Here is a 27,941-nt window from a genome sequence, read left to right as displayed (position 1 = left end):
TCTGCCTTGTGGGAGCCGCCGGGCGTCCAATATGGGGACCTCATCGTTGGACTCGCTACAGGGACCCGCGTACCGGACAGATAAAACAGTACACCATGCCTGGTGAACAACTACGCACGATCCCGGAGACGACGTCAGGAAGGCTACGTCAGCGAGACTATCGAAGACAACGCTACAACAGATCATACCCTTACCAGTAGGAAACAAACCCCCATTGTAATGTCCTACCCTTGAGCTATAAAAGGGCAAGATCTCCTTCATCCCACACACACACATCAGTTGTAACACAGTCCTCAAAGCAATACTACGATTAGCACTACACTAGACTAGAGCAAAAACCTGAAGTACTATAAACTCTCTGTCTGAATCCTGTCTGAATCCTCAGTGATTCATCATTCGAAGTAATAGCATCCCATCCCAAACACATATTCTATTGTCCTACTGGTTTCCGAAACCACGACAATACTGTAACAATTAAAAACACGTGCTAGACCGGATCGGTACTATAAGTCGAGAAGATAGCCCAGACACAACACAACTCTTGTGCTGGACCAGTACGGGAGCCTCGAGGAGGCACGACTCATCTGGCCATCTATATAAACACATAGAGATCAATGGAAATTACGTCTTCCATCTATATAAACGCTTATGTTATTTCTAACAAATAACTGTTTACTAGTGAAACAGAAGTGTAGCAAACAAGCCGTTCAGCAAAGGGGAAGCAAACACAATTTGATATCGGGCCTTCCCTGCCGACAGAACAGAGCAGGGTACAGATATCTGTATCGAAATCCTTTCAGTAATTCAGCCGGACACGAGCGTTGTCCAGGGTACAGATCGTCGTATTGAAAGGACTTCCCTGTAGAAACGAGGAAAGGAGCAACGCAGCTGCTAGCCTGCTACACGTGATGTGAATGGTCCGTGTTTGAATATGCTAGAGCCAATAATTAGCTCTTGAAATTAGCTAACTAATAATTCAATAATTCAACTATTTGCTACTTTTAGGGCTAGTTTGGGATCCTAAGGGATTTTTATTTTCCCAAGGGAAATTAGTTCATTTTCCCTTAGAAAAATAAGAATCTCTCGATAAAATTGAGCTCCTAAACTAGCCCTTAGCAAATTATTAGCTAACTAATTCTAATACTCCCTTTATCCTATAATATAATTCGCTTTAGACTATTTATACATTCATTAAGCAACATATAAATCTAGTTTGCATATATATATATATATATATATATATATATATATATATATATATATATATATATATATATATATATATATATATTCATTATTATTTGAATTAACGTGGACCAGAAAGAACTATATTTTGGAATGGAGTAGTAATTTTTAGCCAACTATCTATTGGTTCTAGCACATTCACCCCTAACATCTGATACTACATGAGATTATTAGGTGGCACATTAGGCTTTGTTCGTTTACATCAATCCAACTTTAGATTAGTATAGATTGGAATTAAATCCATATCACAATTCATGCCCCAAAATAATCCAAGACTACTTAATTTCTTTTATTTGGTTAAACTCATGGAATATATAACCCAAGGGTTTAGAAATTTTTTAAACTATGGAAGACACGAATTCTATCCATAACTCATTAGATATAGAACAAATCCATAAAGATATTGCACAAATTTATATTAGAATCCATAGATCAAAAAAATAACTAACTTTAAGAGATACATGAATTAGATGATGGATTTTATCCCACCGTAGGATTAGGTGTGAGATATAAATTTACCAAATCCAAATTTAATCCATGGTGAGATTTCATACCATGTAACCGAACAAGACTAAGGGAGTGTTTGGTTTAAAGAATCACTACATCAAAATAAGGTGGTGCATCATAGATTCATTCCTCGTATTAATATTCATATCATATATTCATTTCTCAAATTTGGTAGGATCATCTCATTCATCATATGTTGGGACCATGCTTCGTCGCCGAAGGTTCTGCGGAAAGAAACAGCTTCGGCTGAAGCTGCTCGTACGTAATGCCGAAGGTACCATTCATGAAGCTTCGGTATTATAGCATATCCGAAGATGAAGGGTCGAACCGACTTAAAGATATAAGGATCTGAGTCATTGTTGTAAACTTTTATGAGGGGCATGATTGTAATTCCTCACAGGCTGTGTCCTGTGCCTATAAATAGTGAACAGTATTCCTTTACTGTTCACGCAATCCTGTAATTGCAAACGCATTGCTCGGGAATTATTACTTGTCAAGGCAAAGGTATAAATGTACCTAAGTGTTATGTTTTAACATTTAAGATTCATATAATAAAATGTGTGAATGATGTTATTTGTCCCTGATATATTTATCCTTAATGTTTCATATTTTATTTATTATTTTATATTATTTTGTAAGTCTAGTCACGAAGGTGCGACCTTCGTGATATTTTGCTTATGGTCTTCGTCCGAAGTTCATTAAATCCTTGGGGAAACAATGCTTCAGCGGACGAAGGACATTAATATTTAACATTTTATGTTGCCTTGTTCTTAATTCATAGCATTTGATAACAAGTCTCCAACATTGGCGCTCACCTCCGGTGAACTCACTTCCACTTTCCTGAGACAATGGCTTCGTTCAAGAACCAAGCTGGAACTGCTTCGGCTCCGAAGCTGATTCTCCCGATAACAGGCGGTTCATGCTCAGAGCCGGCTAACAAGAAACAGAAGAAAGAGGCACAGAGAAGAGTACAACATGTAGGGGTACAAGGACCCTTCATCAAGTCAAGATGGTCTCACATTCCAATTACCTTTTCTCAAGAGGATCTTCAGCTCAAGGATTACCCACACAACGATGCTATGGTTATCTCTTGTGTGATCAAAGGATTTCTGGTCCATAATGTTTTGGTTGATACAGGCAGTGCAGCTGATATCATATTTGCTAAGGCCTTCAGACAGATGCAAGAGCCCGAAGACAAGATCCATGATGCCACACATCCCCTTTGTGGCTTCGGAGGAAGGCAGATTGTAGCACTTGGAAAAATCACAATGCAGTAACCTTCGGATTTATCAACAACACAAGGACTGAACAAGTTGTGTTCGACATTGTTGACATGGAATACCCTTACAATGCAATCATTGGTCGTGGTACTCTCAATGCCTTCGAAGCAATTCTTCATCCAACATATCTTTGCATGAAGATACCTTTGGACCAAGGACCTATTGCCATTCATGGAAGTCAGGAAGCTGCCAGAAGGGCCGAAGGAAACTGGACAGACTCAAAGGCAATCCATAACATAGATGGAGCTGAAGCTTGTGAGCAGTACAAGTTTAGAAGGGAGAAAGCTGCTTCGGCCGATCAGCCGAAGCCCATGCTTTTATGTGAGGACATAGCAGAGCAAAAGGTGCTATTAGGATCCCAACTGTCTGAAGAACAGGAGAAAACCTTGATAAGGTTTTTGTTCAACAACAAAGATGTTTTTTCATGGTCAGCCAATGATCTTTGTGGAGTCAACAGGGATGTTATTGAACACTCGCTCAATGTTGACCCATCCTTTAGACCTAGAAAGCAGAGGCTTCGGAAGATGTCTGATGACAAGGCCGAAGGTGCTCGGAATGAAGTAAAAAGGCTCCTTAGTGCCGGAGTTATCAGAGAGGTAAAATACACAGAATGGCTGGCTAACACTGTTATGGTAAAAAAAAGGCAAATGGTAAATGGAGAATGTGCATTGATTTTACTGATCTCAACAAGGCCTGTCCGAAGGACGAGTTTCCATTGCCAAGGATAGATTTTCTAGTCGATGCAACAGCTTCATCAGAGCTTATGAGTCTGCTGGATTGTTATTCAGGCTATCATCAAATTTGGATGAAGAAGGAGGATGAGCAAAAAACCAGCTTCATAACCCCTAGTGGAACATATTGTTATCTTCGGATGTCTAAGGGGCTCAAGAATGCTGGAGGAAGCTTCAGCAGAATGACAGCGAAGGTTCTTCATTCTCAGATAGGCAGAAATGTGCTAACTTATGTTAATGATATCATTGTAAAAAGCACGAAGCAAGATAATTACATTGCTGATCTGCAGGAGACCTTCGCTAATTTTAGACAGGCTGGTTTAAAGTTGAACCCAGAAAAATGTGTCTTCGGAGTGAAGAAAGGGAAATTTCTTGGCTGTCTAGTTTCAACAAAAGGGATTGAAGCTAATCCAAATAAAATTGAAGCTATCCTTCGAATGGAACCACCAAGTACAAAAAAGGGGGCTCAAAGATTGACAGGAAGACTGACATCTCTCAACAGATTTATATCTAGATCAGCAGAGAGAAATTTACCATTTTTCGAAGTGCTGAAATCAGCTGAAGTTTTTCAATGGGGACCAGTTCAGCAGAAAGCCTTCGAAGAGCTGAAACAATATTTGATAGACCTAACAACACTAACTCCACCAACGCCAAGGGCTCCTCTGTTGTTATATGTGGCAGCTTCACACTCAGCGGTAAGTGCAGCACTTGTCCAGGAGAAGCTTGAAGGCCAAGTCAAAAAGCAAGCCCCAATATACTTTGTATCCGAAGTTCTTAGTTTATCAAAGAAAAAATATACAGAATTGGAGAAGGTGTTGTATGCTGTTTTAATGGCCTCCAGGAAGCTTCGGCACTATTTTCAAGCATACAATATAGTTGTTACTTCTTCACAACCGTTGAAGGATATTATGAGAAATAGAGAAGCTACTGGAAGGGTTGGAAAATGGGCTGCGGAGCTCAACGAATTCTGTATTGATTATGTGCATAGATCTTCGATTCAATCTCAAGCATTGGCAGACTTCATTGCTGACTGGACGCCAGGGGCTCAGGAAGAAGAAACGAATAAAGATGCTGAAGTTTGGACAGTATTTTGCGATGGATCTTGGGGAACCTTCGGAGCAGGGGCAGCTGTTGTGTTGGTTGCACCTTCCAAAGTTAAAACATGTTATGCAACAAGACTTGATTTTAGTTGCACAAATAATATTGCTGAGTACAAAGCTTTACTTTTGGGTCTTCGGAAGTTAAAGGCTATGGGAATCAGAAGGGCAGTTCTTAAAACTGATTCCCAAGTTATTTCTGGTCATATTGATAAAAGTTATAAAGCAAGAGATCCGAAGCTTGAAAAATATTTAGACACGGTCCGAAGGATTGAGGCTTCCTTTGAAGGGTTTTCTGTTAAAAATATTCCTCGTGGAGAAAATGAATATGCTGATTTATTAGCTAAGTCAGCAGCACAGGGGCTGCCTTTACCTTCGGAAGTATTTTTCGAAACAATAAAAGCACCTTTGGTTGAGCTTCTTGAAAGAGCAGTCCTCAACATATCCCTTGTCTATAGTGAAGACTGGAGAACTGAGATCATCTCTTTCCTTCAGGGTAACTTTCTTTCAGATGACGAAGCTTATAACAAAAGGATAGAGGCAAGAGCTCGACCATATATTATAATAGAAGGGGAGCTATACAAGCGTGGGGTCTGTTCTCCGTTACTCAAGTGTTTATCCAGAACCGAAGGTATAGAACTGATGAAGGAAATACACGCAGGCCTCTGTGGATCTCACATTGGATCTAGGCCTTTGCTTGGAAAAGTTTTTCGCCAAGGATTTTATTGGCCAAAGGCAGCTTCGGATGCAGCGGAATTAGTCCAAAAGTGCGAAGGTTGTCAGAAATGTGCAAGAGATCAAAAACAACCTTCGTCTTTAACTCAGCTAATACAACTCACTTGGCCGTTGCAAAGGTGGGGCCTTGATTTGTTAGGTTCGTTACCACCAGCACAAGGCAACTTAAGATATGTTGTAGTGGCAGTGGAATATTTTTCTAAGTGGATTGAGACAAAGCCTTTAGCCACAATAACTTTGGTCACTATTCAAAAGTTTTTCCGGCAAAATATTGTTTGTCGTTTCGGAGTGCCGAAGGCCATTACTGTGGATAATGGGACACGGTTTGATTCCGAAGCTTTCAGAGAATTTTGCGATCAAATTGGCACGAAGATCCATTTCGCATCAGTTCGACATCCGGAGTCAAATGGACTTGTTGAAAGAGCTAATGGGATCATAATGACAGGAATAATGAAGTTAATCTTCAATCAGCCCAGGGGAAAGTGGCCAGAAGAATTAATCAAAGTGGTGTGGAGCCATAACACAACAGTATCAAGATCAACAGGTTTACACCATTCAAACTATTGTTTGGTGACGAAGCAATAACTCCGGAAGAAGCTAAAGCAAGATCAATAAGAATAGTAGCTTCGGCAGAAGACGAAGCTGAAGCTGATTACTCTGTGGAAAAAGATGCTATAGAAGGGATCAGACTTCAAGCTGTGGAAAACATCAACAAATACCAAGCTGAAACAATAAAATGGCGTGATAGAAAGGTTAGGCTAAAGAACATTGAACCAGAACACTTGGTGCTTCGAAGAGTAGCCAATCCTGAGACAGTAGCCAAATTACAGCTGAAGTGGGAAGGACCTTTTTGGTAGTATCTTCGTCAAGACCCGGTTCCTACAGATTGAAGGATATGGACGACAACGACATTCCTAGATCATGAAATGCGGATGAGCTCCGGCGATATTATGTTTAGTTTGATGTAATTTTTTCTATTCTTTTTTTTGTGGCACCCTTTTCCTTTCCAAAGGGGGAGAAAGGTTTTTAATGGGGCCACAACATGTAATTTTTCTTTTCCTTATTTCAATTTTATAAGAGTGATATCCCCCAAAAAATGTAAATGTCAATGCAAAGGAAAAAGAAAAGAAAACAGGGAGAAGCTCAAAAGTCGTTCCTAAGGGAATGCAGAGCTTACAGCGAAAAATAAACGCTGATTCCGCCGAAAGTAAAAGGCGAAGAAGCTCCTAAGGGAGGCTTACAGCGAAAAATAAACACTGATTCCGCCGAAAGTAAAAGGCGAAGAAGCTCCTAAGGGAGGCTTACAGCGAAAAATAAACGCGGATTCCGTCGAAAGTAAAAGGCGAAGAAGCTCCTGAGGGAGGCTTACAGCGAAAAGTCAGCGCTGATACACCGAAAAGTAAACGGTGAAGCCGAAAAATAAACGGCAAAAAGATTTGAGTCATTCCCAAGGGAATGAAGGCTATGATTATGGTTTGAATATATTCCGATATTCATTTGCACGATATATGACATCATGACATTTGCATTCTTAAACATTCATTTAGACATATATAGAATCATCATCATCATACCACACAAAAAAGACAGATGCTTCGGCAATGAGAAAAAACTTCGAAGAAAGAGGAAATTTTCATGCTTCACTGTGTACGAAAAGAAGGGAAGGTGTTTTTCGCCTTCGGCTCAAAAGTGAATTTTCGTTCACAGCAAAGCAGATTGTACACGGATAAAGGAGACAAGATATATTACAAGGTATGTACAAATTTACATAAGTTTTTTCCACAATTATATTACAAAGATTTCTCCAGAATTTTTTGCAGGAAAGTCTATTATAGCAACTATTAAGCTTCAGTCTGTCATCCTTCAGCTTCGTCATCCTGCACATATTGAAAAGTAGAATAAGAAAGGTGCAAATTTCAAGAAGAAGGTAAAAGTAACAAATATAAGTTTCGCACCGGCTTAAGGTGGCTCCGAGCTTCGTCACCAGCCATTTTTCGCCCGCCATTTACCCAAATCTGGGTCATAAATCTGTTTCCGATGCTTCGGGCTAGGCTTGGGATATCAACCAAATCTGCTGCTGACAAGCTGAAGTTTGGCCTATTTACAATTTTTCCGTGCGTACAGCCAGCCTTCAGGAAAGCGGTAGCTGTGCCTCGAGAAGCTACCAGGGCGCATAAGTCAGCATGCCCAGCAATGACTTCGTCAAGTGCATCAACCTCGCCTTCAATGTATTCCAAGGTGCTGGACAGGTTTTCAGCTGAAGGTGTAAATTTTTCAGAGCTGGCTCCGATAGAGTGAAACACATCCTTCAGCCGTTGCACGCATCGGCTGCCGAAATTTAGGCATTTCTCTTGAAGTTCCTTCAATGATTTTTGCAAATTTGAATTTTTCTCGATCTCAGTCTTGAGACTTCTTTCGAGGTTCTTCTTTTCCTGCTCAGATTTTTCTGACTTTTTGAGTAATTCATTCTTTAAACTGTCCTTTTCGGCTTGGACCTCAGCCAGTGAGCCTTCCATAGAATGAATGACGAAGTCTTTCTTTTTTATGGCAGCTTCGTGTTCTTTAGCTATGATTTCAAGATCTTGAATGACGAAGTCCTTCTTCTTCAGAGCAGCTTCGTAATTTTCAACTTTGTCTTCTAAATCTTTGATGATACCTTTGTTTTTCTCCTCTTCAAGATCTTGTTGCATTTTTAGCACTTTACTTAGTAGTATACTCTGCCAAAACAACCTTCGTCAGAAAACAACCTAAATAATAATAATAATAATCAAATAATAATAATATTTTTTACCTTAAAGTTAGCATAGAGCAAGCTACCGGCGATATGTTGTCGCTGGTACCTGCAAAGGTCCGCTTCTATCTTCGGCAGACCAACGCTTTTGGAGAAGGTCCTAACAACTTTGGCCTCGGTGCGATTCCGAAGGCATCTTAGCTTCCCTTCGTTGACCCCACCAAATAGCAGAAACCCTGGTTTATATCCACAGGATATGGCATATTTCTTCAGCTCTTCTTTTTCAGCGCTTGTTAATTCTTGTCCAAGTAAATCTTGAAAGTTAAAATTTCCTTCCTCCAAAATGTCTTCAACCTGCTCTTTTCCTTTTTCAGTAGTCGTGTTCACCGCAGCCACAACAGCTTCTTCTTCAGCCATTTTCAGAAGTATATTGTCAATAACATCAAGTGTGGTTTCCAGGTTAGAATCTTCGGTGGTCCCGGCTTCGGCTCCGGTGGCTTCGGCTCCGGTGGCTTCAGCTCCGGTAGCTTCGGCTCCGGCGGTTTCAGCTTCAGTGGTTTCGGCTCCGGTAGCTTCGGCTGCAGCGGCTTCGGCTGCAGCGGCTTCGGCTCCGGTGGTCTCAGCAATGACAATTTTTGACACCGATATCGGTGGCGGTGTCTGATGAATCACATCTGCCACTTGGATAATTCTTCGTTTTTTCGGCTTTGCAGAACTTTCTGCTGCCAAAGCTTCTTTGTCCTTCTGAAAAAACTTCGTCAGTTCTGGCGCCATCGGACTTAGCTTGACAGGCAAAGGTTCAGTCATTACCTTCAGAATATATTCTACTTCGGCAGCAGAAGGTGTCGCAGGAGCTTCCTCCTCTCGTACCAATGTCTTTGGTTCTGGAGATGCAGGTTTTGGAGATATAGCTTTTCTTTTTCTTGGAGCAGCTACCTTCGGCTCTGCGCTCAGTTTTTTGGAAATTTCTTGTTCCTTTTTGGCCAATTTGGTGCTTTCCTTGTCAAGGGCACTGGCAATTCTTTTTCTCTTCGGGCCTTCGGCATCTCCGCCCAGTTGCTCGTAATCAGGATAGTCAAAGTTCAAGGCATCTAACACCCGATTCAACCTTCGTTTGGGGCGACTGCCGAAGGCTGCTGTCATCAACTGATCTTCTTTCTTAGAATAATTTCCGAGGATATCGTTGCACATAATCTCGATTGAGTCCAACCACTCCTGGCAGGGTTTTTTAAATGTTTCTTAAACTTGTAATAGTAAGGCAATCGAACAAGTTCTCCCTTTTTCTTTTCTCCCTCCAACTTCGGCATCTCCCAATCCCTCATTGTTGGGAACACTTTAAAAGCCAGAAATTCCTGCACCAAGTCTCTAGCGCCAATGTGATCTGAAATCACGCGAAATTCAGCCATAGCAATTTGGCTCGGGCTCCCCCTTATCATGTTGCATCGGGGCCTCGTTTCTCCGAAGGTTAGCTCCAGTGGACTCTGAACCAATTTATCTTCATCTTTATCAACTTTAACATAAAACCACTCAGATTTCCATCCGGCTGGCCATTTGCTTCGGTAGCTTATCACTGGAAACTTCGTAGTCTTGCGATAAGCAAAGTTGTAACATCCAAAATTCTCATGAAGATCATCTCCTCTGGCTTTAGTCTGATAGTGTAGTTCATGGACTCGGCAGAAACCTTCGCCGAACGGTTCCACTCCTTGACTACGAAGGGCCCAAATATAAACATTTAATCTAACAATGGCATTAGGGGTCAGCTGATGAAGGTAAACCCCAAATTTCTTCAAAACATCAGCAATCATCCCATTCAAAGGAAATCTTAATCCTGCTTTAAAAAAGCTTTTGAACACTACTACCTTATTCTTTTCCGGCTTCGGAGTAGTTTCCTCTCCGCCAAAACGAACCAGCTCCTTTTTTGCTTCGCTGAAGTAGCCCAGCTTCACCATTTTTTGAAGGTCAGCTTCAGAGATGGTGGACTTCCCAAAGTCCAAATGACTAGGTTTAGTTGGTACCCCGCAGCTGAACTCATCCTCAGAACCAACTTCTTCAACATCAGCTTGGGTTGCTTCGGCAGCAGGTGTGTCCTCTGCTGTAGCTAGCCCGAAGCGCCTCATCGCTTCAGAAATCGGAACAGTTTCAGCAGCTTCGGCCTCATCTCCATCACGCTCAATTCTAGCAGTAGAGCGCACTCTGGCCATTTGATTTTTAATTTCTTAAAAATTCCTTGGAAATTAATAACCTTTTATCCGAAGCTCTTCTTCTAACGAAGCAGAGACTAAACTGGAGCTTCGTTTGAATGCGAAAGTCAAGCTTCGGCTATGGTTAAATTTTTGGCAGCAAAACAGTGCAATAGCAATGAATGCTGTGGTAACTCCACACCTACCTGTCTGTTTATATAGTGCTGCAGGTAAGAAGGTGAATCGTCAGGATTTTTACACCGGGAAAACAGTCGCTCGCACCCACTGCACGGTGGGCCGCAAAAACCAAAAAGTGAACATGCATGGTGGGACCGCTCCGCGCTCGAAAACTGTATCGTTTCTCGACAACGAGCTCAGGGAAGGTGTTTTTCGGACCTTCGACTTCCTGAAGCCTAAGAGACTTTTTTCACGGATCAAGCTCGTTACGAAAAACGATCTAGCACCGCGAAGGGGGTACTTTTGGGACCATGCTTCGTCGCCGAAGGTCCTACAGAAAAAAACAGCTTCGACTGAAGCTGCTCATACGTAATGCTGAAGGTACCATTCATGAAGCTTCGGTATTATAGCATATCCGAAGATGAAGGGTCGAACCGACTTAAAGATAGAATGACCTTTTAGTCCATAAGGATCTGAGTCATTATTGTAAACTTTTATGAGAGACATGATTGTAATTCCTCACAGGCTGTGTCCTGTGCCTATAAATAGTGAACAATATTCCTTTACTGTTCACGCAATCCTTTAATTGCAAACGCGTTGCTCGAGAATTATTACTTGTCAAGGCAAATATATAAATGTACCTAAGTGTTATGTTTAAACATTTAAGATTCATATAATAAAATGTGTGAATGATGTTATTTATCCCTGATATATTTATCCTTAATGTTTCATATTTTATTTATTATTTTATATTATTTTGTAAGTCTAGTCACGAAGGTGCTTCGTGATATTTTGCTTGTGGTCTTCGTCCGAAGTTCATTAAATCCTTGGAGAAATAATGCTTCAGCGAACGAAGGACATTAATATTTAACATTTTATGTTGCTTTATTCTTAATTCATAACATTTGAGAACAAGTCTCCAACATCATATTAATACTAAATATGATAAATGAGATAGTAATAGGTCAACCCATTCCATTGCACAAACCAAACAAAAAATAAAGAGTGAGAAGACGATGGACTACCTAATTCATCAAATCAAACACCCCATTCATCAAATCAAACACCCGCAGCAAGAATGGATTACAATTCCAAAAATGCCAGACCAAACAGCACCTAACTTAGCAGAGGAATGTATCTTTATCTTATGGAATAAAATCGTAACTTATTTCCAGACTAGAAATCAAGAGTTTGGCATGCAGAAATCCTAATCTGGTGGAGCGCAATCTATTCACGCATTCCCGTTTCAGTTTAATACTACTCAAGTGATGAGCCCAGTAAAATCAAAACTTCGAAATGTCTCCACGGCCCACAGCCATAGCAGCTAAACGAATAACTGGGAGACAAATAAATGCAAAGATAAAGTAGAATCGTTTTAATCCCTGTCGACTAATGCCAACCACTAATTGTACATGTGTCTAGAATTTGCTCAAATCGTCTTACTCTCCGAGAGCCATACCAAACCCAAATTTGTAATCTTTCTTCCAGTGGTCCAGCTGCACAAGATTGCAGAAAAAAATCAGCCCTTCCGTTGATAAAGAGGTAGTAGTAAAAAACAATGCACTTCACATATTCTGACTGCGCACTACAATCATGTAGAGTAGGTTAAGCATCTAAGGTGGCCAAGATCAAGGCCGAATGTTCCTTCTTTGATATAGTTCTAACATATGTTTTCAATCACTCATGCATCAATACAATTTGACTAATTCTTAGTGTAAATTTATGACTTCTGACTTTCTCAAATAGCAGTAAACCATGTAAAAAATAAACAGACGGCGTAATAAATAGTAGAGTAAGTTTCTCAAACTGACCTCTGCAGACAACTGGAAAGTGACACCTGGAGTCAATCGCTCCTCCAAAAGAGAAGAAATTACGCCATTGGTATCCAGTTTCCCTCTCAATCGACACTGCAAATATATAACCAATATATTTTAACTTAATATTCATTTGACTTAACTTGAATATCGTAAGCCCATAGAGCAATATAATTTCTTAGCCAAAAAGATCAACTTAGTATCCATGTGAGATAACCCAACACATGAAAGATCGATTGCCCTCAAGCATTTTATCTAACATTTGCATTACAATAACAAATGGAAGCATGGGAAAAATAGCAGATGGGTCAAACAAACAAGGATACCTGTCTCAGCATATAATCATAACCAAAGCTTGCTGTTACATCCTTTGTCATTTGATTGTACATGAAATCAGATGCAAGGGAAACCTGCACACAATTTCTTATGTAATGAAGCTGCTATTAAAGCAAAAAAATGTAAGTATTAAAAATGATATGAAAAAAACTCGCCTTTTCAGAAACTTTCTGTACATAACTAAGCGCGACCATTCCAGTGGTTGCAATTTGTGCAGTCGCAACCTGCACATATATATGAGATACAACATCAGATACAGGCAAAAATATTTTATTTCCCAACACTAAATATCTCTCTCTCTCTACACACAGATATATATAGGGCAGCGCTATTTGTCACCCTAGACGATGATCACCAACCCTAAAATGACTTTAAAAATAACTTGCAGAGATCACGAATAACTTAAATTTGTTAAGGCACGTGTGCCAAGATGAGTTCTGAAGCTCTTGTTACAGAAGTTTAAAAAAAGATGCCAAACACAAGAAACCTTATTTATCAGGTCAACCATAAGTACTTCTGAAAAAAAACTATGTTGCTCTTGTACATGAGATAAAGTGGCGTGCATGCAGCATGCATATTTTTTAGCTTCAACCAAGGAAGTGCAGTACTGGAATTTCATAGAAACAGATCAAGTTTATCAAATAAAAGAGGTGGGCAAGATTTAACCTTATTGATATATGTAACAAAATTGAATAACATGAGTTTATGAACACTTCTGAGCCTTTCCCTCCAGTGTTCCACAAACTGCCAATTGTTGGGTGACAACCAACGGGGAACTCGGGCCACACAGTAATTCTTTACCCCGCAACACCCCCCCCCCCCCAATTACTTCCATTATGCGTACAGCGTACCCTTGCTGGCAATTCTGCGCTTAGGCTTCTGAGTGCAAGGATGGTGGGGCTGGGATCTTGATCATTCCCCCCTGGGTGTGTTTTTGGTTGCCTACCTCTTGTGTGTGGCGAGCTGGTGTGTGTAAGTCTGTAACCGTGGGTTGGCCTCGCCCCCCCACACTGTTTTCCTCTTGCTTAATGAAATGACACGCAACTCTCCTGTGTTGTTCTAAAAAAACTCCACATTTTAAGAACTTTTTTTCTTAAGGTAGTAAAAGGCAAAGCCTGAAAAAAACAAAGGCTTACAATCACAAACAAGTTGAGAGTACACAAGAAACAAAACCAACAAGAGCCACCACGAAATAGAGCATGCCATCACCCAAAAAACAAAGCACAGCCTGCCCTCCAGTTTGGTACGGTTTTTGGCTTACGCAACCCATAATCCAACTGAGACCAGAAATAGGCAATAGAAAACCTCAAATGAAAATATGATATCATCTCCAAAGCTCAAAAACATATTTCTGGAAAGTAGTTGAGTGCATTCAATTTCAGCATTCCTGTGATGATGTACAAGTCTTCTCTAACAGTCCTGTAGTAAGTGGGATCTGAGGAAGAGATGAACCAAGGCAAGCTTTTCCTCTGCAAATACAGAGGCTGCTTCGAACCTGCCATTCCGTGGCTCAGTGAGACAGCTTTCACCACTGCACCAAGCATGTCCTTCAAAAGTTGCACTCTAAAGACTAGCAATGAAAATTTTCAACAAGGTTAAGGCATCACCTAGCCGTCTGAGCGGACGACCTCCTCGCGGCAAAAGTCGTCGGCAAGGCATCGGATTAGCTAAAGAAGGCGCGGCAAAAAGAGCAGTCCAATGCGGGGGGGGGGGGGGGGGGGGGGGGGGGGGGGATGAACCACATGAAAAGGAGGATTGAGGAAGTTGTCGCGTGTGCAGGAGAACCACATGTACACCTCCCGCGGGAGGCGCCCCATCTGACTTGGCCCCAGTTGAGATATGAAGAGGGAAAGAGAAGTGCAAGGGAGGGAAGAACTGACAAGCACAATCCATTCTAACAGGTAGCTCGCCACACCTGGCCTTCCCGCTTTAATAACCTTGGCTTTCACTAAATGGTTTATTCCCAAATTATAGGGATAAGACATTTTTAGTTTCATTCCAAAAAGTCATCAACAGTTTGCATGCAAGCTCGAAAAGGTAAAAACAGAACTGACCAACTAAGGCCCCCTTTGGCAGAGCTCCCAGAGGTGATTCTCCGTTGAATCCAACAGGTACCAAACAATTTTTCAGAGAGAAGTGATTCTCTGCTGATTCTATGAAGTGATTCTTTGAGATGAATTAAGGAGGCGTTTGGCATGGCAGCGCTCCTACAGCTCCACTTCCAACAAGTATCACTCTCACGCAGCCAAACAGCAAAAAAGTGAACTGCTCCATGGTGGGAGCGGAGTGAATCTAGTCTCCATTTTGTACTAGAGAATGGGAGCCAAAAAAACCTGCTCCCCACTCTCCAACTCCTCAGGAATCACTTCATACACTATTTGCTAAACAGTTTTTGCCAGATAGATTCACTTCTACTAAAGAATCATTCGGAATCACTCTATCGAAGAATCAGCTCTCGGAGCTAGAGAATCATGGAGCGGAGCTCTACCAAACGAGCCCTAAGAGGCGGGATCCGAAAAGGTAGCTTCTTCGGTTCCATGAAGTGATTCTCCATCGTGATTTTGAGAGTTCATGTTAAAGAACTAAAAAGAATCACTTTGAGCCACAGAATCACTTTGCTCGGAGAACCAGCTTGCATAGAGAATCGGAATTAGATGGAGCTCTACCAAACTGGCCCTAAGCTTTACATGTGGTTCACAATGTTTAATATTTTGATCTGAGGCAAAAATGACTTCAAAAATCCAAAATAATTTACTTTATCTATCAGTTTGGAACTTTGGATCAGATTGCGGAAACTGGAAATGCCAACTTTCTAGGGGCTATATAACAGGATGTCCACAAAATCACGCGCATACTACTTTACTGCTACCGAGTCTATTCAGGTGAAATCAAACTCGTCCACATATTACAAAAAAGAAAAAAAAAGCATTTATGCATGTGTTCAGAGAGTTTAATATTATTGTTTTCCGTTTTTAGATTACTTTAAAGAACTAGTTCTATTATCCTTTACTTGGGGAATTCCAGCCTAAAAATTCAGCATTTATTATTATACAGGTAGAATTTATACTTTACAAAAATCTAACAACCTGAACTTAATCAATGTTGTCAGTCATTGTACATCTGAGTCTGGAATAAATTGAGAATCTACAAACTTGAGACCTCTTCAAATATGAATTGTCTCAGAAAATAAATAAGATTGGACTCGTGTCGACAGATCGGCTATAATTGATGAAAATCTGAAACTCTAACGGATTACATCATGATTATGTAAAATTTAAACATGCCACAAAGACTAACCATTTTCTTTGTGTCATAGCGAGCAACAACACCGACTCCAGACTTCCTTTGCTGCCCAAGCCAAAAGGCTTCAGTTCCCAAGGAAAGGTTCTTGCTGACACTCTGAAATGCATTAAAAACTCTGAATCCATATCTTGATTGTCAGATGATGAAATGATAGAACAAGCATGTTAGCTGAACAAACCCTATCTAAAATTAATTTCTCTATATTAAAAAACCCATGAAAATTCCTTCTATCATGATGATTAAAGTAAACTCATGAGATTTATGTGAAAAATAGACACTTTCATGAAAACCATGACCTTAAGAAGGTACCCTCTGACATCCTTTTAAACAACAGAAACACCTTCTGACTTGCAATTTTAACAACAGAATCAAAGAAAAAACACCTGTTGCATGGTTTTTAAAGCGGTATGGCGCCTAGGCGTTGGACCACCGCCAGGACGCCTAGGCGACGCCTTTAAAACAGGTTGACTGCTTAACCTGTCTGGGGTGCTAGGTTAACTTAATTGCTTATTGCCACTGTTATCAGGATTTATATCTCTTTGAAAATGAGTTGTTTCTTGTATGAATGCCAATTACTTTCATGAACTAAACTTCAAGTGGACGAAAGAGGAATTGAAATCTGTTTTGCATTCCACCTGTAGCGTGCAAAGAAACAGGTAATCGTCTAGTACTACCTAAAGGTATGAACCAGAATTGAAAAGAATCACTAAATAAACAGTTAATATTGATTCCACAGAGTAAAATGGATAATGCTGTTTTTTTTTTGGGGGGGGGGGGGGGGGGCTCTCAGTAATATTGCACTACGACCTTATACTCAAATCGGTGCCAAAAAATATAGTAAACACAATAAACTGTTAGAACAGATTTTGTGAGAGAAAATGGGAATGTGTACCTGGATGTAGTTTGCTCCATAGAAACCATTGTTTCCGAATTGAACCTGAGATCTAAAATCTTTGCCCTGGAATCAAGTTACAAATTAAAGCACAAGTTCAGGCAAACAAATGAAAAGGAAGAAATTAAAGCACACTAGACAGAAGGTAAGGCCATAATATTTGCAAATTGTTATATGATACCTAAGTAACAAAAACTCAAAATTCAGCAGCACATGGACATAGCAACAAACTTGATGATCGTACACAAAAAACTGGACAACATGTGGGGGGCTATTATCTCTACATTTTTTCAAACTTGGACTAAAAATCCAAAATGTTCTGAGAACTTCTGAGTTCTGACTTATGTGTATGCCCAAAATATCTACTATAATCCTCAAAAAACAAATAGAAAAAGTAGATGTCAATAGAGATGCATCAAAAAATACAAATAATTAAGATGGAACTGGAAAAAATAACAAACACTGTTAAATAGGCTCATGATTGGTTCTTTGACCCTGACGCAGTTGCGAAGTGCATAGGGATGTGAGATTGGAGATCGGGGTCAGAACTTCGGATTTCGAGGATGTGACATGGAATGTACTAGGCAGAAAACTCGATACCCGAACCCAAAAAACGACCCCGAACCCGAAAAACCCGAGAAGCAATTATGGTAGCAACTCCCGGTATCTGAAATTCTCAACGCCATTTCGGGTTACAAGTTTACAACTACTAGTACTTGAAGTACCCAATATACCCGAACGACCGCATACTCAGACTTAGTTCCTTCTCAGGCGGTCACACCTAGCGTAAGAAATTGGTACCGTTGATCATGGTAGCCGAATGGAGCCGTTAGCTCCTCCCCCCCCGACGGCCGGGCGCAAATTCACCGGCAGCAGCCACCGATCCCACCCTTCTCCGAGATATCCACTGGACCTGCGAGGCCGAATCACCACTGCAGCCCAGTACAGGAGTTTGTATCCCTTTGGATCAGAATCCAGGACACTCATCTTACACCGAACATGAGGGACTCCATTCTCTGGAGATGGACGGCAGACGGAACATACTCCACTCGATCAGCATACCAAATACAGAAAGTACTCACCGCAACAGTTTCCAATAAAGGGGTTGGCCACACCAAGACCAATACGCATTATGCAATGGGCCACTGGAGACATGTATCCATTTGGCATTGCTTTGCCCCTTTGCTAAAGCAATATGGAGCCTCACCCTAGCATGGGTGCATTTCGATGAAAATCTAATCATACCATCGGATGAGCCTAGCCATCTGATCCGGTGGTGGGAAGAAACCCAAGCCAAGATTCCGAAAAGTGAAAGGTTATTCAATGGGGTGGTGATTTACACTCTTTGGAACGTCTGGAAAGAACGGAATAGAAGGATCTTCACCGACACCTTTCAAACGGCAGCACAAGTTGCCTCTAGAGCAAAAGAGGACATCGAGCAACAAGAAAGGGCCTTAACCTGGGAAGTGTAGAAATTTAAGAGAGATTTTAGTTTATTGCTCCTAAGTGTTGCACATGCACTCCACAATTCCACTTCCACATGCACTCCACCCGCCGGCATCTGACCATCAACAACTGGCCCACCACCACGTCCAGTTGGTCACACGCCCGACCACCTCCACTCCAAGTCTCCAACTCCAATCCTCCACAATCCACATGCCTGAGTCTCGACCACCTCCCACCACCACACGCCCACACGACCACTAGCACACCACATACTGCCAGAGTTGCCAACCAGTCCATGTCCACTAAATTATGAAAATGTAATGTTCTATTGTGTCATGTTATCCTGTATAAATAGGTGTGGGCGTATGGTAGTTGGCAACCTAGCAGGTGTTGGGTTCCTACATGTTTCTAGCGTTCTGCAACCTGAATAGCTTCCGAAATCTGAACAAAGTTCATCATGGCTAGTGGCTACAAGTTCTGCAGTTATAGATATGGGCATATGTACAAACAAGTATGGGCTGATGGACGTATGAAGTTTGATACTAGTATACTACTCTAGTTCTGTGACATTGTTTAAAGCTTATAGACATCATGGTTCTGTGAACTATGACATTGTTTTCTGGTGACATGTGCTTCTGAAATCACCTTCTAGTTAGGCTTTACTGCTCATTTGGCACACCGAAGAGCTGCAAACTAAGAGATGCTTTCCATTGTGCCCATGAGTGCTAATTGTGGACTGGCTGTTAAAAATATTGGGTGCCGTACCTGTGCCCGAATCTGAACCCGAAATTTTGGGTACCCGATTTTTCAGGTATTCGAAATTTCAGGTCAAGTTCAACTTCAACAGCTAGATACCCGAAATTTAAAAAAACAAACAACCCGACCCAAAATTTCGGGTAAACCCAAACGCCCAGCCATAGCCATGGTGGCTAGAGTGCAGATTGACGGCGCAATGATGAGGAGACAAAACATGTGGGCAGCTCGTGAAGCCTGGCAAAGATAATTGCCTTGCTTGTCTTCATCTAGTTACATGGTCTCTACATTTATAGTCCCTAGAGGACTTGTTTTTCCCAAACAAACTAGAGAAGGGGTCCTTATTGATTTGGACTCTCTTTTCCTAACAAATAATTCTATTTACTAACGAGAAGTCATTATCGATTTGCACTCTCCTTTCCTAACAAATTATATTTTCTAAACGGGTATTATTTACGCCTACTGTAATTTGAGCCTAATACCTATGTGGCCCGTTTTTCGACGCGCATAAGCTGTACAGGTCATTACATATCTCTCCGCCTCTTCAAACATCTTGTCCTCGAGTTGAGCATTTGGGTAGCCGTCCATGAAAACGTGCAGTGTCCCCCATGTAGTGTCAACACTGGTCAAGCCCTGCCACCGTACGAGATCATGTCATACGCCACAACCCACAGCGTAATTGGGTGTGTAACGCTTTCTCTAGAGCAGACAACAATTGGCCATCATGAACAGGTGGCACATGTGATAGAGTCGTTGGAAGGTCCCCGTAAAATGGCTTGAGTTGTCCGACGTGAACGCATCGTGGAGACGAGCGTCGGCCGGGAGGTGGAGACAGTAGGCCACCTGCCCAATTCGCTGCAATACCTGGAAGGGGTCTACATAGTGAGGCCCAAGTTTTCCCTTGGGTCGGGGCTACAACGAGCACATCGAGCGATGGAAAAGGCAGAGCCACACTCAATCGCACACTTTGAATTCAAGCTCACGATGGTGGTTATCGTAGTACTGCTCGCCATACTATTGAGCCTGGAGAAGACGCTGATGAATTTCCCCAATAAAAGCATCTCAATCACACATTAGGGAGTTTGTTGTCTCTATCTGAGCAGCCCCTGTTGTGTGGCAACAAAGGTGGCGAGGGACAGTTGTACACCACCTAGAAGGGAGTGGTGCGAAACGCCGTGTGGAAAGAGGTATAGTAGGCTCGTAGCAATAACTAGCCCATGGAAGCCAATCCACCCAAGCACGAAGTAGGTCCCTTGTGGCACAACAAAGGTACATGGCTTCCTTTTTTACGGCAAGGGTGAAATGTTGTGCTTAGTGGAGTTTGAAACCAAACATCTTGAAGAGGTCGCGCCACATATGACCGGTGAAGACCATATCCCAGTCGCTGATAATGGAGGTGGGGAGGAAGCCATGTAGCCGAACAATATCCTCGAAGAAGGCACGAACAACTGACACAAGAGTATGGGTGACTGAGGGCAATGAAGTGCGCATATTTGGAGAAACGATCGACGACAGTGAGCATGACGGTGTAAGAAGAGATTGTGTATAATGTGTGGGATATTGAGCCTCTAAGGAGAATATATAGGAGTACATGACTTGGAGGGCAAGAAGGCTATCCTAGAGACGGGCGATGGACGATGGAGACGCAAACCAGATCACTGATCGAAAAAACAAAAAGACGCAGCAGCAACAAATCCGGTACATCACCGGGGTACACTAGTTTCAATACTTCGAGCCACATACCCATCTGATTCAAAGGAAGAATGGGCAACCCTTGCAGCATGTAAACAAAGCTTTAGGATAGCAAAACAGGTTGAGTAATAATTTCTATCTTTCCCATACATAAAGTCCAAAAATCATGTTCCAAACAATTTTGTGCAAGACAGTACAGCAACAATAGCAATGACCTATGTTTTTGCAAACGTGTCATAGCATTTGTTCCATTAAGAGGATAGCAATGGCCTATTTACTTCATAAGAGAAAGGAGTCAAATACCATAATTTGTTACTTGGTGTAAAACAAACAAATGCAATATACAACTGCTGGGTCCCTCCCATCAAACCAAACGACCTAATAAAGACTTCCGAGCCAACAGAAATCGATGTTCACATAGAGAGGCTAACCTTATAATCAAAATTCAGCATCCCTTGGGAGTAGTGGGGCTCACTTGTCAACTGCAAGAGCACAAAATCGGTCAACTAAGGATTTTTAAAGGTGGCTTCAAGCAAAGCTGAATCCAAATAATCATCAATTTACTAGCAGTTTAAAATCAATTTACCTGAGCATTTATCTTTAAAGAAAGGTTGTCCGTAATATCATGCTTGACACGGATGTTCTCCCTCCCTTCATGTGAGACCCTCCCCATGAGCATCGTCTACAAGAGAATCCCATTACATTGAGGAATGAAACCCAGTAGAGAGCACTCAACAGCACTCTTATGTAAAGGGAAAAGGAGTGCAACCCTCTGATTGATAAAGTTGGCACCAAACTCATAATTGGAGGTGGGAACCTTGATCACCTCGCTCCCCTGTGCCGGGATCTCAATGGATCCCATGGCAACGCTGGTTCAAACAAACGTAATCAATTGTGAAAACATGGGCACACAACCAGAACAAGCTGACAAAACACGAAGATGCACCACGTACCTGTGAGTCAAAGCGAAGTACGGGGTGATCATCTTGGTCAAATCGAAGCGCATACCCTCGAAAAGGTCCGGCTTCAGCGCCACTGCAACAACGCAAAGAAGATCACATAGTTACTCGCCACCCGCTCGATTTGCGGTCAAGTCAGTCGCGCCGGCGATTGACAGCACATCAAACAAGGTAAGAGGAAGGGGTGGAACTGGGGACTTACTGAAGGCCTCGCGCTGGATCTCCTCATATGGGACGGGGCACGGGAGGTTGAGGTAGTCCACCTTCTCCTCAGTCGCCTCCTCCTCATGAGGTTTCGGCGGCGGGGCGGCGGCGGCGTCAGCAGCGTCAGCGGCAGCGGGCGCAAAGGGTGGAGTCGACGCGTATGTGGGGGGATGGGGAGGAGGGGCCCCGGCCTGGCTGACGGAGGAGCCCATGGCGGCGGCGGCGCGTTTGACTGATTTGGGGTGGGGGTGGGGGTGGCGGCGGGGCGGCGCGGGGTCTGGCCGTCTGGGTAGGTTGTGTGTGAGTGTGTCTGTGTGATTTCCCAGCGCCGGCGGCGAGGGTCAACAAGTCGGGGTTTTAGCAGGGTTTCGCCTCGGTACGGGGAGGACGCCGCTAACGGTTGGATTTTGCCTCGTGATGCGCGTATCCGACAGCCTGTGCTCGTCTTTTCTTCCCTTTTCATCTTGAGCAAGTTTTGGGTATGTCTGGTCTTCTTTTCACTCCTCACTTTTCTATTTAGTTTGTATAATGCATTTGATTTCACCAAAATTTATAGAATAAACTTATAATACATCACTTCATAAAGCACTAGATATGTGTCCGTGCGTTGCTACGTAAGTAAAAATAGTATAAAATATATATACGAAACCACAAGCATGGCGTATGCGGAGGGGAGGCAGGGGCGCGGTGGGTGGGAGCCGCACGACACATTGCGTAGGTTTTTGCGATGGCACGCACGGTGTGGTAGAGCCATCGTGGTGGAGGAGGTCGCGGAGTCGTCGACGCAAATGTCATGGAGCCACGATAGCAGTTTACGGAGGTTGCGGAGGTCGCGTGCGGAGGTTGGCTATCCGACGCAGGTGGGCGGGGGTTTCGTGGAGTCAGAGCTCCGTGTGCGCGGAGTCGGCGTGGATGTCGCGGAGGCGAGGGCACGGAGATGGTCTACACTATTGCCTTAATAGATAGTAGAGAAGTAGAGATAGATAAAAAAATTGATACATCAAACAGTTGAACATGTGGGAATGAAGCCATGCTGGGCCAGCTGCCCCGCCCGCCGTACGATAAAATAGAGGAGCAAAGTAGGCGCACACGCATCGCCAACGCGTGTGTGCCAGCCTGCCAGGTCCATCAGGCCCTAGCCTGACCAGGGGAGCCGCACTGGAGTGGACTGGACTGCCTACCGCGGGTACGAGCGCGAGTGGTGGTGCGTGCCCGGTGCCCGCGACGCGCGATCGCTCACTGTCGTAGTCGTTCGTCTCGATCCGACCGGCTCCGGGGTGGGCAGCCCGTCGCTCACAAGTCCCATCGTATGGTCTGGCCAGCCCCGCACCCCCTTCTGCCGGCATGGGGTGAGGCCGAAGGCAGCGGCACCAGCACCCACCGTCCGCGTTCTTCCCGCCCCGCCCCCGCGCCCGGTCGCTAATTACGCACACATGCCATCCGTCCGTCCACGCACACGGCGCACACCACCCATCTGCCTTTGTTGCTGCGCCAGGACGCTACCCACGCAGGCGGGAGCGGGAGGTCCTCTTCTCCGCGCGCTTTGCGCTGCCTTGTCTGTGCTCGATTCCCCGCGGCCTCCTCCCTCTCACACACGTCTTCCCTCCAGCGCCGCACCACGCCACCAGGGCTAGCGGGTAGCCCACTCCTCTCGCTCCTCCACTCCACCTCTACCCTACGCGCTCTTTCTGCCGCCGAATCAGCACAACTCATCACCCGACCAGGGAAGAGAGATATTTTCTGGCCCTATTTCTGGAGGGCGGGCGGGGGGAGGCGGCGAGGTGACGTGACGGTTGCGACCTGGCGCCGAAGACTTGCGTGAGGAGAAATTTGGAAATTTGCCATTATGGCAAGTGAGTTTCGCCAATTTACCATTATTTTAAAAGACTTCGCTTATATGTCATTTTCAAAGAAGACGCATACGTTAAACTGCCTTTTGGCTATTTAATAAAACAAAAAATCGATTAAAAGAAGAACATCAGAGATCGGTCAGACACAGCACCTTCCATGTCGACGCCCGCCACAGCCAGCATCGTCCAAGACTCCGGCCTGCCCTCCACGGCGCACACGGCCAGGCAAGATCAATCAAGGAAGGAAGCAGTTCCATCTGTGATCCCTTTTCAGGTAAAGGATGTACAATACCAACCAAGGAAGAGCTCAACTTCTCCTGTGATTTCTGTCCTAGTAAATTATGATACATAACGCTAGCCTCTTGTGGATCACTAACAGTTGCCATACCGATTTAGTTGAAGGATGCGCAAACCCAAGGCCAAAAGGAATCACTGGCAGCTCCAATTCGAGCAATCAGACCTTCAGTTAAGATTGATATTCCCACTCAAGTTAAGGAAGCTTCAGCTAGTGCTAGCAGTGAATTGCCATCATCTGCTACGGACAATGCTGCTGCTATGGAATGCAGTACATCATCAAAAATGTTCTTGGCAATAATGTTGCCGTAGAAAGCGAGGCAGTCCGGTGGCGAGGAGCAGAGGACGCGGCGTCGGGCCCCTCCGCTCTTCATCCATCACCAGATCCAGCTGATGCCTCCCCACGCCGCGGCCGCCGTGAAGAAGCGCGGCCAGCCGTGGCCCTTCGCTGTGGGATGGAACTGTAAGGGAGCCCTCGCAGGTTGTCCAGGAGCAGAAACGAGTCGTCCTGCTCCGTCGTCGGGCGGCGGCCACTATCGTCTGCGGTGCAGCTCAGCGGGTGAGACCTGGTGGTGCACCCGTCCACAAAGTACCCGCGCTGCCACTCGCAGGGTTTCGAAGGCTCGAATTCGTCGACGCAGGCACACGTGCCGACGCTGGTGCAAATGCCGAAACGGACGCAGAAGAAGGCGCTGGATCTGCAGTCGGATGGGAAGGTCCAGCGGGCCACCCAGTAGCCAGCGAAACTCGACCAGCTCCGTAAGCTCACCTGCCCCAGGTGCAGCTGCAGGTGCTCCGCCATGCCTGCGCCGTCCGCAGCCGAACCCGGACGGGTGTTCAGCAGCACCAGCGAGCTGTCGTTTCCTTGCGAAGACACCATCCATGCCGGGAAGGTCCCCCGATGGACGTCCCAGCCGTCGGTGGTGAGCACGAACCCGTCCCAGCCGTCGGTAGCCCCCTGTGGATGCCTCCAGCGCTTGCGCCACCACGGAGCGGTCACAGACGGAGGCCGGGGTTGGACGGCGGTGGTCGCGGATCCGGGCATCGCCGATGGGGGTGGGGGAGGGGAAGGGACGGGAGAGGCCTCGAATCCCGGACACATCCATGGGGTGTTCTCGGATCCCTATCACGACGGATGCGGCACGGGGCGAGGGGAGCATGGCGGCGGTCGCGGACGACTTCAGGAGACAGGGGCGGGGACGCGGGGACAGGCGAGGGCGCACCGCGCACGCAATTGAGTGGAGCAGGGGGAGGCGGGGGCACAAAAGTGGTCTACATTACCTTCTTAATAGTTAGTTAGAGATTAGAGATTAGAGATTAGAGATTAGAGATTAGAGATTAGAGATATGGTGACTCCATAAATCAAACACATCATAATAGGGTGTTTGGTTCAATGAATAAGATAGTCCTGTTGAATAATTAGACAAATTCCAAATTAAATTCCGAATATAAATCATGACCAAATCAGAAGAACTGAAATAAAAGCCAAATCAGATGATGCGTACTGATTAGACTTACTGATTGTTGGCGCGCGCCAGGATCAGCTGGGTCGACGATGTCAGAAGATCACGAGCAGTCGCGTGAAGACGCTTCCCAAAAACCTTATTCGTCCTCTCCCGGTGCAGGATCTAGAAGACGAAGGGTTCCGGAGACCTGCTCTCCTGATCGCAGATGCACCTCTGCGGTCGGGACGAAGGGAACTAAAAGACGGCTCAGCTATGAAGAGAGGCGAAAGCGAACTGGGATCTGGGATCATTTGGAGGCTGGCTGCCGGGCTCCTTTTATAGGGCCGAGTCCGCGACCCCCCGTGCTTATCCGCCCACGAAAATCTCGCAATCAGTTGAGATTTTATAGCGATCGGTTAGGATAAGCGTAACAGCCAAGAAACCAAAAAATCAAACGGCAAAAGGTAGCCGCGCCCCCGCAAGGCGAGGGGCCGGATTTCGGCGGACCATTCACGCGCATGTCGTGCGCCCGCGCCCTTCGCCCGCCCCGACCCGGCCAGGCGAGGCGAGCGAGCGCGCGCGCGCGTGTGGCTCTCCACACTCTCTCCTCTCATCCATGACTTGGTGAGTGAGTGTGGCTTCCATATTTAAGCTAGCTCTACTCCACTAGAGCTAGCAATATGGTGCTAATGGTTCCACCTATCCTCTAGCCATCCTTTTTGTATGGGCTTTTGAGATTTTCTGGGATTTATTTGAATTTCTTAATTGGGCCAAGCCCATAAATCATAAAAATCCCCCACCAGATCTCAAATGCCCATCTGCAGTTTTCGCCACTGTTCACTACTGTTTAATATACTAGTTTTTCAGCAGAGACTGTTAAGTTGAACTTCCGCCTAGAACTCCAAGCTACACCAACCCACAACTTGGACAATGGACTATGCCTTGAATTGCAAGTTTTGCGTGAATGGGTTTCACTTGAAGTCATGACCAGTACTTGGCTACCAGTAGTCCCCTTCTCGAGTGGAGCATATACGTCGTACTCCAAGGTCTCTTCATGAGTTTACTAGAGATCACCCAAATCTCATAGACTGCGACGTTAGACAGTCTAACTCATATAGGTGTGTTCTTTCAAAGAATGTTCTGCAGGACAACATCTTCGCTAATACAAGCCAACAGAACACATTAAGGCACAAAGCCAACCTGCCTTACAGCATTTGAGAGTATTGCATCTTTACTTAGAGAGGGTCAAAGGTTACTCTCCTCAGTTCACCAATGGCTTGTTCTTCCCAGGACCTAATTCACGGGATCTCCGATCACATAGACTGGGTTTCCACCATGGCAACTTTATTCGGGTCTCATACCCATCTCTCTCGATGCGATTTCTATCACATTACGTGGTAGTCCCTTGGTAAAAGGATCTGCCAAATTTTTATCTGTTGAAATATAAGTCACACTTATAACTCCGGAGTTTCTCAACTTTCTGACAGACTTCAATCGTCTTTTGACATGTCTTGATGACTTTCCATTATCCTTAGAACTCGTCACTTTAGCAATCACTGTCTGATTGTCACAGTTCATAAGGATAGCTGGTATTGGTTTCTCAACCACCGGCAAGTCCATCAAGAGTTCACGCAACCATTCTGCCTCAACGGTTGCTGTGTCAAGTGCAGCTAGCTCGGCTTCCATGGTTGACCTCGTCAAAATGGTCTGCTTGCATGACCTCCATGATACCGCACCTCCACCAATAGTAAAGACATAACCACTGGTGGCATAAAGCTCGTCTGCATCAGATATCCAGTTCGAATCACTATATCCTTCAAGTACTGCATGCTGACCAGAATAGTGAATTCCATAACTCATTGTACCTTGCAGGTAGCGCATAACCCGCTCAAGTGCATGCCAATGATCAGTCCCGGGGTTTGACATGAACCTACTCAATTTGCTCACAGCAAACGAGATATCGGGCCTTGTTGCACCAGCAAGATACATGAGTGAACCGACAATCTGAGAGTATCTCAATTGGTCTAAACCAATTCTCTTGTTCTTTCGCAGTGTCACACTGGGATCATAAGGTGTTGGAGAAGGTTTGCACTCAGAGAAGCCAAATCGCTTCAAAACCTTTTCAACATAGTGAGATTGCGAGAGAGTAATCCCACCATCTGCCTTAATCAGCTTGATGTTTAGAATCACATCAGCTTCTCCCAGATCTTTCATATCAAAACTCTTTGATAGAAAAGACTTGACTTCATTGATCACATCAATGTTTGTGC

General features: G+C 44.2%; 1 protein-coding gene and 1 pseudogene across 3 annotated transcripts; both read right to left on the bottom strand.

The window, feature by feature from the left end:
* Positions 1-11,712: 11,712 nt before the first annotated feature.
* Positions 11,713-25,479, bottom strand: LOC110120361 (uncharacterized). 2 transcript variants are annotated; one of them, XM_023300794.2, is made up of 12 exons: positions 24,321-25,479; positions 22,081-24,198; positions 21,873-21,954; positions 21,689-21,788; positions 21,506-21,601; positions 21,351-21,401; positions 17,029-17,094; positions 16,131-16,232; positions 12,989-13,057; positions 12,824-12,907; positions 12,495-12,590; positions 11,713-12,179 (listed from the first exon to the last, which is right to left on the bottom strand). In XM_023300794.2, exons 2-12 carry the CDS (start codon positions 22,292-22,294, stop codon positions 12,123-12,125), a joined length of 1,017 nt encoding a protein of 338 aa, XP_023156562.1. In that variant the 5' UTR covers positions 22,295-24,198; positions 24,321-25,479; the 3' UTR covers positions 11,713-12,122. The 2 variants fall into 2 exon arrangements, with proteins under 2 accessions (XP_023156562.1, NP_001337737.1); NM_001350808.1 differs by lacking the exon at positions 24,321-25,479 and having other exon boundaries at positions 12,009-12,179; positions 22,081-22,365.
* LOC100276822 (G-type lectin S-receptor-like serine/threonine-protein kinase pseudogene) lies at positions 24,211-25,462 on the bottom strand (annotated as a pseudogene). The gene has a single exon (NR_146913.1). The product of NR_146913.1 is annotated as a G-type lectin S-receptor-like serine/threonine-protein kinase pseudogene (transcript).
* Positions 25,480-27,941: the final 2,462 nt, after the last annotated feature.

Source organism: Zea mays, chromosome 8 (assembly GCF_902167145.1).
Source record: "Zea mays cultivar B73 chromosome 8, Zm-B73-REFERENCE-NAM-5.0, whole genome shotgun sequence".
Classification (NCBI taxonomy): domain Eukaryota; kingdom Viridiplantae; phylum Streptophyta; class Magnoliopsida; order Poales; family Poaceae; genus Zea; species Zea mays.
The sequence above is the reverse complement of the archived record's forward strand: the minus strand, read 5'-3'. Positions and strand labels throughout refer to the sequence as shown.